This window comes from Saccoglossus kowalevskii, chromosome 4, assembly GCF_978046115.1.
Source record: "Saccoglossus kowalevskii chromosome 4, keSacKowa6.1, whole genome shotgun sequence".
Lineage (NCBI taxonomy): Eukaryota > Metazoa > Hemichordata > Enteropneusta > Harrimaniidae > Saccoglossus > Saccoglossus kowalevskii.
In genome coordinates, this window is record NC_140644.1 from 41,257,362 (window position 1) to 41,268,564 (window position 11,203).

The following is an 11,203-nucleotide window of genomic DNA, read 5'->3' on the forward strand; positions in this document are numbered from 1 at the left end:
CATGTATTTCAAGGTTTGACAACTAAGTTTTTCGGACAGTAATAGCGGAACAAGGAATGATGGGAAATGTTAGTGACTAGATAATTGACATGTGCATGACGAATTTAGAGACTGTAAACACATAAGGTAAATCTATTATTAAAAATTAAAATCTAACTTTTACCTTCCCTGGAATTGAAGAAATAATAAATGTGTTTTATTTTTGAGATGGTGTTCAATTGTCTTTTAGATTAGGCTTTTGTGGAATAGGTCAGATGGTGGGAACAATTATCAATTCTTTTGTTCATTGAGACAAATAGGGATGACAATTTGTGTGTTCGTTTGTCGATGAGGGCATCAACATTTGCAATTTTACTAGTATCTAACTGATAAATCTTGGATGGCAACAATTTCTCTCTATGAGGCCCATAAAAGAACTAATAAATGCCCCCAAAATAATATCTTTTCGTCCGTTGTAGGAGACTCTGATAAGTAAAGGCAATTCAACAACAATTAGAACTAGAAACATAAAACATCTTATAAAATCTTCTTCGACACCATCCAAAGAAAATTAAAGCGAAATATCCGTTGTCAGTGGATTGAGTATGTGAGTACTGTCAGGGTAGATGCTGGTGTAGTGACTATTTACATATGAATAGCATCCATTTGAATGAATTGTATGCATAAATTAAGAGCCTATATAAGTAATTGAATAAACTTGAACTGGTGTTCATTTGATATTCAGCCAACTTTGTGTACGTATGTTTCCTTTATGCTTTGCCACAATGTGCCCGGGCCGCTCCACAACAATAGTACAGCTGGTAAAGCTGCTGGGCAGTTTGGTCGGCGGGGGAGGGACTTAAATGATACACATAGACTCGTACGTACACTGGCAACCATGATATCAGAAACTGACACATAGAATCGAACATATGGAAGGTTCAAATATTGTTAAAAATATCATCAGGCACAAAATATAATGTTTTAATCTAATTAGCGTATATAATCTAGATTATAGACGTTATTTGGATTGTTTGGAAACACGTAATGGTGTAGCAATTAGGTGCATATACAATATTTGTAACAAAATGATATACGCAATTGCGTGGATGAAAATATATTTGACATATATTCAGACCATCGAGAAATATTAGCTATCATCTCATATTCTGTATAAAGTGTCAGCTTATTTAGAATAATAAAGACGTGATAGTATAGCAATATTAGCTATCATCTCATATTCTGTATAAAGTGTCAGCTTATTTAGAATAATAAAGACGTGATAATATAGAAATATTAGCTATCATCACATATTCTGTATAAAGTGTCAGTTTATTTAGAATAATAAAGACGTGATAGTATAGAAATATTAGCTATCATCTCATATTCTGTATAAAGTGTCAGCTTATTTAGAATAATAAAGACGTGATAATATAGAAATATTAGCTATCATCTCATATTCTGTATAAAGTGTCAGCTTATTTAGAATAATAAAGATGTGATAATATAGAAATATTAGCTATCATCTCATATTCTGTATAAAGTGTCAGCTTATTGAGAATAATAAAGACGTGATAGTATAGAAATATTAGCTATCATCTCATATTCTGTATAAAGTGTCAGCTTATTTAGAATAATAAAGACGTGATAATATAGAAATATTAGCTATCATCACATATTCTGTATAAAGTGTCAGCTTATTTAGAATAATAAAGACGTGATAATATAGAAATATTAGCTATCATCTCATATTCTGTATAAAGTGTCAGCTTATTTAGAATAATAAAGACGTGATAATATAGAAATATTAGCTATCATCTCATATTCTGTATAAAGTGTCAGCTTATTTAGAATAATAAAGACGAGATAATATAGAAATATTAGCTATCATCACATATTCTGTATAAAGTGTCAGCTTATTTAGAATAATAAAGACGTGATAATATAGAAATATTAGCTATCATCTCATATTCTGTATAAAGTGTCAGCTTATTTAGAATAATAAAGACGTGATAATATAGAAATATTAGCTATCATCTCATATTCTGTATAAAGTGTCAGCTTATTTAGAATAATAAAGACGTGATAATATAGAAATATTAGCTATCATCACATATTCTGTATAAAGTGTCAGTTTATTTAGAATAATAAAGACGTGATAGTATAGAAATATTAGCTATCATCTCATATTCTGTATAAAGTGTCAGCTTATTTAGAATAATAAAGACGTGATAATATAGAAATATTAGCTATCATCTCATATTCTGTATAAAGTGTCAGCTTATTTAGAATAATAAAGATGTGATAATATAGAAATATTAGCTATCATCTCATATTCTGTATAAAGTGTCAGCTTATTTAGAATAATAAAGACGTGATAGTATAGAAATATTAGCTATCATCTCATATTCTGTATAAAGTGTCAGCTTATTTAGAATAATAAAGACGTGATAATATAGAAATATTAGCTATCATCACATATTCTGTATAAAGTGTCAGCTTATTTAAAATAATAAAGACGTGATAATATAGAAATATTAGCTATCATCACATTTTCTGTATAAAGTGTCAGTTTATTTAGAATAATAAAGACGTGATAGTATAGAAATATTAGCTATCATCTCATATTCTGTATAAAGTGTCAGCTTATTTAGAATAATAAAGACGTGATAATATAGAAATATTAGCTATCATCTCATATTCTGTATAAAGTGTCAGCTTATTTAGAATAATAAAGACGTGATAGTATAGAAATATTAGCTATCATCTCATATTCTGTATAAAGTGTCAGCTTATTTAGAATAATAAAGACGTGATAGTATAGAAATATTAGCTATCATCTCATATTCTGTATAAAGTGTCAGCTTATTTAGAATAATAAAGACGTGATAATATAGAAATATTAGCTATCATCTCATATTCTGTATAAAGTGTCAGCTTATTTAGAATAATAAAGACGAGATAATATAGAAATATTAGCTATCATCACATATTCTGTATAAAGTGTCAGCTTATTTAGAATAATAAAGACGTGATAATATAGAAATATTAGCTATCATCTCATATTCTGTATAAAGTGTCAGCTTATTTAGAATAATAAAGACGTGATAATATAGAAATATTAGCTATCAACTCATATTCTGTATAAAGTGTCAGCTTATTTAGAATAATAAAGACGTGATAATATAGAAATATTAGCTATCATCACATATTCTGTATAAAGTGTCAGCTTATTTAGAATAATAAAGACGTGATAATATAGAAATATTAGCTATCATCACATTTTCTGTATAAAGTGTCAGTTTATTTAGAATAATAAAGACGTGATAGTATAGAAATATTAGCTATCATCTCATATTCTGTATAAAGTGTCAGCTTATTTAGAATAATAAAGACGTGATAATATAGAAATATTAGCTATCATCACATATTCTGTATAAAGTGTCAGCTTATTTAGAATAATAAAGACGTGATAATATAGAAATATTAGCTATCATCACATTTTCTGTATAAAGTGTCAGTTTATTTAGAATAATAAAGACGTGATAGTATAGAAATATTAGCTATCATCTCATATTCTGTATAAAGTGTCAGCTTATTTAGAATAATAAAGACGTGATAGTATAGAAATATTAGCTATCATCTCATATTCTGTATAAAGTGTCAGCTTATTTAGAATAATAAAGACGTGATAATATAGAAATATTAGCTATCATCACATATTCTGTATAAAGTGTCAGCTTATTTAGAATAATAAAGACGTGATAATATAGAAATATTAGCTATCATCACATTTTCTGTATAAAGTGTCAGTTTATTTAGAATAATAAAGACGTGATAGTATAGAAATATTAGCTATCATCTCATATTCTGTATAAAGTGTCAGCTTATTTAGAATAATAAAGACGTGATAGTATAGAAATATTAGCTATCATCTCATATTCTGTATAAAGTGTCAGCTTATTTAGAATAATAAAGACGTGATAATATAGAAATATTAGCTATCATCTCATATTCTGTATAAAGTGTCAGCTTATTTAGAATAATAAAGACGTGATAATATAGAAATATTAGCTATCATCTCATATTCTGTATAAAGTGTCAGCTTATTTAGAATAATAAAGACGTGATAATATAGAAATATTGGGGACATAACTGCGGCATCTTTTGTAAACTACTATAATTGTAAATCTTACCTTGCACCTTGGCTAAAGACTAAGCGGATTTAGTCGCAGTGCAACGTCTGAAGTTGTCGAAGAGTTTTTTCTCGACTCTTGAAAAAGTTGGCCAAAAGTTCGAACACACAACATCAACCACAGAGTATACTAATCATTCAATGCATGCAACTAAACATTGAAGTCATCTTCCAATTTCTGTATTTTCTGGTTTGTCTTCTTTTTCAACTCATCAGAACCGCTTTGATCTCAAACTATTATTAAAGATTTGTTATCATTAACAAATTCGAGAGATTAATGAAATCAGTAATAGCACTGAGAGATTTCACTGAGGTTATATGGATGTTTTATGGTTAAACTGACTGTGTGCACGTGTACGTGTACGTTTGTGTGTTAAAATATGTACACATATACGAACTTATTATAAACTATTATATTTATTTGTACATTTATATGTATATTCTCCCCAGTTAATTCACTTTTGCTACCACACACTGTTATTTAATATTTCACATTGTAATATAAAATTATATAAACTTTTGGCCTACAACAGACACCACCACAATCCTTTAATTTTGAAAACGATACACTTTTTCGAATTCTTGAGACTAATTTTGACAAGAAATTATTTTATGTAGAAAAGAACTGAGATATATTATGCTAATGTTAAAACACAGCTTCCCGTTAGTTAAAGAAAATGTTATTTAAAGCGGGGGGTGGAGGTGGAATCGTCATTTGCGCATGCGCCAGATGGCCATAGCGTGTCGTTGTTTACAAACAAGCGTCCACACACGAGCCTTTGCGTTTTAGCGTGTGTTGTTATCGTCGTTTGGGACTCAATTCCCGCGCGTGCGCAGGTGACGACCCTCCCGCTTTAAATACTTTCTATTTTTCTAGACGTCAGGAATACGAATAAACAATAATTTTTAAATAAAATATGTAGTTGTGTACAATCTGTCAATGTGGAATCCAGTTTTCATGATTATGAACAAAATCGGCTTCTTCCTTGGTGGCGACATTCTTGCAGCTGTAACGAATATATACATACAGCACTATTCAATATGATTGTAACTAACTTACACTAGCATAGTAAAATTTCCACAAAATATTTGACACTGGTTAAATGTTCTGTGAAACTGATAAAATTACGTCAAACAAAAAGAATTCTGAAAAAAATTGAAACAAATATATATGTACTGAAATGATGGAAGCAATTAAATGCAAATGTATTAAAAAGAAAGTAAAAACATAGAAAAAAAGAAATTATCTCAGTATTAATATAGATCAAAAACTAAAAAACGGCAATGAGAATTTCCTGTCAAAACGTATCCATAAAACAGGTCGCTATTGTAATATTTCATGCAACCAGTGAATTTGCAAATTATGTGACGTGAACGAAATTGGTGACGGGAAATATTGTTATGAATTATACTAGAATAAAATTATAAATTATTTATAGTTATGGGTCACCAATTTGATATTCATTTATGCATTTTTAACTTTCGTTTCGTCAATAGACACTAATATCGGAATCGATGAAACGAGTCAACAAATTTAGAGGAATGCAATTGACATCATTCTATATCACTTTTCATTACCCATAAATATTCACATTTTTAATTAGTATACGTTGTCCGCCATTTTGATTTTTCAGCGAGGAATCATGTGTAAAATATGACATCATAATCACTCTTGTAAACAATAAAGAAAATGATTTCAGTCATAACTTAAGCTAACTGATGTGAGATAATATCTGGTGATTGAAAAGTGATATAAAAACAGTAATTTAAATTGCATTATCGTGCAATTGTTGAGCTCTGTTATCTGGAAGCGCATATATATATTTGATATTACTAGTTTGTAAAATCTACCTTCCTGGTATCATCCAGCTGTTTGCAAACTCATTTATATCCTTGGTTATTTTCCATCCACCTCCAGGAATTTCCATGATCAGGTCGTTATACGGATTTCCATCAGCGTTACCAAGCAACCCACAAATATAACCATGCAGGGAATTGTCCGTGCCAGTAACCAAGTTACCATTTCCGTTCCAAACTAGTTTAAATTTGTTAACTAATATCACTTTGACATGCTTATCATCTCTTTTCTTGATGACTATTCGTTCGTCGTCTGACCATGGCAACGATTCAGTTACTCGTTTACCATTCACCTGCAACGACAATTAATGATTTTGTAACAAAGGCTCGGCACAATTCTGGAAATTCTATGGGCTTATTAATACAAATCGAACAAGTTCATTTATTATTGATTAACGTCATTACGTTGCTTATGTTATTATTCAAAGCAATATCAATTGAAGCATTACATATTTTAAATATTCAAAGCAAGAAATAATATTATGTTTGCGTAAATACTCACGTATACTTCCAAATGTAATCCCAGCTGAATTAAATATGGTTTGATTTTAAAAAGAACGTCTGATACTTGTGTGTGGTAAACTCCAGAGTCATCTAAATATCCCATATATCTCACAGCGACCAAAAAAGTTGGATGCTTCACACATTCTTTAAACAGTATGTACGTGCATTCTCCGCCGCCGAATGTATAGTTGAACAGATCGAAAGTGGTGAAGCTTGGTTTTTCCATCGGTTCTGTGTGATTCTAAATTCGAAGAGAAAAAAAAAACATATAATTATGTAACACCAACAATTCACATTAAATCTATTTTTTGCGTCCATGATGTCCATTTGTATGTGACAATATCGATCTTTTATCATACAGAATGTAACAAATGGAATCACTTACCAAACGTAACTCCAAATATTCATAATAAGCATGTAAAATAAGGTAAATATATTACGTACACAGTCATATTAATCTACAAAATTTGATCTTGAAAGTATTGGAACTGATTTGAAATAATGAAAATGAATTTGGAATATAAATATTTATAGTTGGTCTACAATCACAGCTAATTAACATTGATTTTTAAAGGATGTATTTTTTTTTAAAAGTTAGTTGGACAATCTTCACTATAATAATACCAAGATGTCGGAATAACAACTGAACAATGAATAAATGTAAAAAGCTATCTTACGTGCAGCTTCTATTTCTGAAATAGAAAAGAATCATGCGTGATATTAGATACCGTAATCTGTGGTTTAGTAGATAGTAATTTGTTTTAAATTTATTTTTTCGTCTGGCTTTATAATGTGTATTTATTTATTTGATTAAACTTACTCTTTTTACAGCATACACAATTAATTGAACATAAACCGTCTATCGCTATATGTCTTTCTGTATGCTCATCACAAGAGGCTTTACATTCACCGCCATGATGGCAATAACAGTAATCCTTATCTGTGGATTAATAAATACATATTAATTGACATTGCTGAGCAAGCAAAGTGATTATGCTAAAATAAGCCGACAGTGAACTCGAGGGAAAATTTTCAAATTAACTCCAAGCAAGACATTGCTTTGAGTTAGTAATTCAAGACAGTGTTTGTGGGGGCGAACGTGTTTTCTTTATGGGCCATACAATGACATGATGTATTCAATCAATAACAGTATTTACCTTCGTCTGCAATACATGGATAATTTTCTCTCGCGAGTTCTTCTGCATCTATAAAACAGTAATTCATAATTAGTTAATAATGCACACATCACGTATATTAGAACACAATAAAACTTCACATACATGAACCATTTAACATATTGTACATATACATTCACCTGCTTTCTCAATGCAGCATTTAAGTCCACAATTATTTTTCACAACATCACAAGTAAGACTTGGAGACCGTTGATACCTGTAATTCACTTGTAATATGTCTATGCCATCACACTTAGGTAAACACATTCCACTTTTATATGTATCTGAACCACCTATCTTGTCTGATCTGCATGCACCTGTTCAAATGCACAATATGGCGACAAACATTATGGTGTGATCGATTGAAATAATAAATTCGCTAGTAAATATTTAGAAATTCATTACAATACCTCTACATAAACACATTATATGTAAGTATATATACTTAGTGTTTTATAATTAGATTTACCCAATGTGTAGCCCCTTTCGTGCCTTGCATAATGATGCTCGTCTTCTATATGTGAATAAAAATAATATATATGTAGTAAGACATACTATGTACAGCTCATGAAAACAACATTTGGGAAACAGCTTTTACAGATTAACATTCTGCCGTTGCCGAGTAATACAATGACAATTAAACATGTTAGTATTTTCACAATTTACCAGTTTTGAAAACGAGACGGCTGGTGATATCGACAGTAATTACAATTTATATCTTTGAAGCACGTGTCAATATTAAATATACTGACTCAGATTAACCACAGCCATTATTTGCACGTATGGTGTGTGTATTCACTTCTTTAGTTCGAATAATCATCAGCACAAATATAATCGTATACATTTTTCTCCACTCTCACTGAAACTGACAAGTAACATATGAATCGTCTTACTTTGATAGTGACCTTTATAAAAATCATCTAATCTGCTCTGAAATTAACAAATACAGTTATAATAATGAATATAATTGTATATTTTCATCTAGCCACAGAACAAGAATGTTGCGTAATATGCATTGTGATAAATAACTATACATCTATACTTTCACCTCAGAAATAATAATGGAGTCACATCCCGTAAATAAACGATACCACATTTTGGCCATATCGTACGATAGTAATTTCAGTGCCACTTTGCGGTATGGTGGCGTACTATATTATATGAATAAAACAATACACATAATCAAATATTTTGTCGTGCTGTAATCTTCTATCTATATTTGATTCATCTCTCTCGCGTATTCGGTGTCATTTTTTTGTTTTTACAGTGAACGCTAACATACAGTAAGTATTGGGGTAAGTGAACTAGTTCTTTAATCATAAACCTCAGTTGATTAATTTGCAATTAAAATTGGTTACTAAAGTAATGTTTAGCTTTATAGCGAAAACACCAAGTCATTGTTTCCAAGGAAACACGTTACGGTGAATATTCTAATTATGTGTATTTATTTATTCATTTCAGGAATTTGTAGTTTTAATTTGTTTACTAATTAACCACATTATTTTGATTAGTTTTATGTTTATTTTTCATAGAGCTACAGAATGAAACCATGAAAAACAAAATACAAAATACCGAAGAATGAAAGTTTATTATCTTAATTTGATATTTGTGTTTGAACGCAAAACATCTCAAACATCTCATCGTGAATCACAAACACATATGTTTGTAAACCCAGTTTTTGGTTCAACGGCGTAAATCACACAATATTAATGATATGGCACGTACACGTGTGTACTGCTATGCACAGCGTGTATGGCTCAAATGACGTGTAACTCAATCATATTATGGATTGTTAGTTTAATAATTTCTAGTTTTATATAAAGGTATTGTCTTTTAATTTTAACTTACCGGTGGGTCTGTGCCAACATTGTACACCAATAAAGCCATGACAAATATCACAAGATACATCTTGCTTTTTTACGGCACACCTGCAGTTAGTTAACTATGTGAAACAAAAACACAAGAATCAGTGGCGGCGGCACAGGGGAGGGGGAAGAGATAGACGGTCGCCCCTAGAATAACATGTTGAGGGGCGACCGCCCCTCTAAAAAATCAAGCTGAAACCCTTTTTGTCAGCAAAATGTGTCCCGTAAAATACAGGAAATAGCGTTTTAAAGGGTTTAGATTTCAAACTTGTTAAGAGGGAGCATACCCCCGGACCTAGAAGGTGTCGATTTCGGCGCGAGGTTGGTGAGCAGATCTCGCCCCTCCTGCAAAATTTCGTGCCGCCGCCTCTGAGAATGTAACGAAGGAATTTTTAGTTTCATCGATACTCACTTACTTTGACCTCAAAATTACGTTGCCATAGGTCATAAATATTTAACGTAATATAAATAATACTAGAACCAACCTTATACACCAGTCATAAACATCAAATACAACTGTTAACTTGCATGTAACTACGGTAGTTGTTGTTTTTAGTAAGCTAACGCTTCAGCAAACCTTCATCTCAGTTTAGACATATTATTCCGTGATATACCAGCGAGATATTACAATATCTACGGTTTGGAAATGATAGGATATAAGGATCGTGCTGTTACATACGCAGCTGTTCACCATTCAAAATTAATTATTGTGAGATCTGCAACCTGTCATGCATACTGTTTGTCGAGGCTTAATGCCAGACAACTAGCTGCGTATGTTTGTTCCACTCAACCAAACACACACATGGACCATATCGGAGGAATGTAGGCTGCATCTCGTGGACTACATCGGAGAAATGTAGGCTGCATCTCCTGGACCACATCGGGGGAATGTAGGCTGCATCTCCTGGACCACATCGGGGAAGTGTAGGCTGCATCTCTTGGACCACATCGGGGGAGTGTAGGCTGCATCTTGTGGAATACATCAGAGGAATGTAGGCTGCATCTCGTGGACCACATCGGAGGAATGTAGGCTGCATCTTGTGGACTACATCGGAGGAATGTAGGCTGCATCTCTTGGACTACATCGAAGGAATGTAGGCTGCATCTTATGGACTACATCGGAGGAGTGTAGGCTGCATCTTCTGGACTACATTGGAGGAATGTAAGCTGCATGTCTTAAACTGCATTAGAGGAGTGTAGGCTGCATCTCATTGACCACATGGGGGAGTGTAGGCTGCATCTCGTGGACTACATCAGGGGAGTGTAGGCTGCATCTCCTTGACTACATCGGGGAGTGTAGGCTGCATCTCGTGGACCACATAGAAGGAGTGTAGGCTGTAACTCTTGGACTACATCGGGGCAGTATAGGCTGCGTTTTGTGGACCACATAGGAGGAGTGTAGGCTGCATCTCGTGGACCACAAAGCGGAATGTAGGCTGCATCTCCTGGACCACATCGGGGGAGTGTAGGCTGCATCTCCTGGACCACATCGGGGGAGTGTAGGCTGAATCTCTTGGACTACTTAGGAGGAGTGTAGGCTGCATCTCTTAGACTGCATTGGAGGAATGTAGGCTGCATCTCGTGAACCACATTAGAGGAGTGTAGGCTGCATCTCGTGGACTACATCG

General features: G+C 32.4%; 2 protein-coding genes across 2 annotated transcripts; both read right to left on the bottom strand.

The window, feature by feature from the left end:
- Positions 1 to 4,572: 4,572 nt before the first annotated feature.
- Positions 4,573 to 6,770, bottom strand: LOC146747407 (BMP-binding endothelial regulator protein-like). Its single transcript, XM_085498632.1, has 3 exons — positions 6,534 to 6,770; positions 6,026 to 6,324; positions 4,573 to 5,181 (listed from the first exon to the last, which is right to left on the bottom strand). Exons 1-3 carry the CDS (start codon positions 6,759 to 6,761, stop codon positions 5,112 to 5,114), a joined length of 597 nt encoding a protein of 198 aa, XP_085354758.1. The 5' UTR covers positions 6,762 to 6,770; the 3' UTR covers positions 4,573 to 5,111.
- A 377-nt stretch (positions 6,771 to 7,147) lies between these two features.
- On the bottom strand, positions 7,148 to 10,209 carry LOC100375224 (uncharacterized). The gene is made up of 8 exons (XM_078010386.2): positions 10,061 to 10,209; positions 9,559 to 9,652; positions 8,604 to 8,640; positions 8,180 to 8,224; positions 7,851 to 8,027; positions 7,693 to 7,740; positions 7,356 to 7,475; positions 7,148 to 7,227 (listed from the first exon to the last, which is right to left on the bottom strand). The coding sequence occupies exons 2-8, from the start codon at positions 9,616 to 9,618 to the stop codon at positions 7,148 to 7,150; spliced, it is 567 nt and encodes a 188-aa protein (XP_077866512.1). The 5' UTR covers positions 9,619 to 9,652; positions 10,061 to 10,209.
- Positions 10,210 to 11,203: the final 994 nt, after the last annotated feature.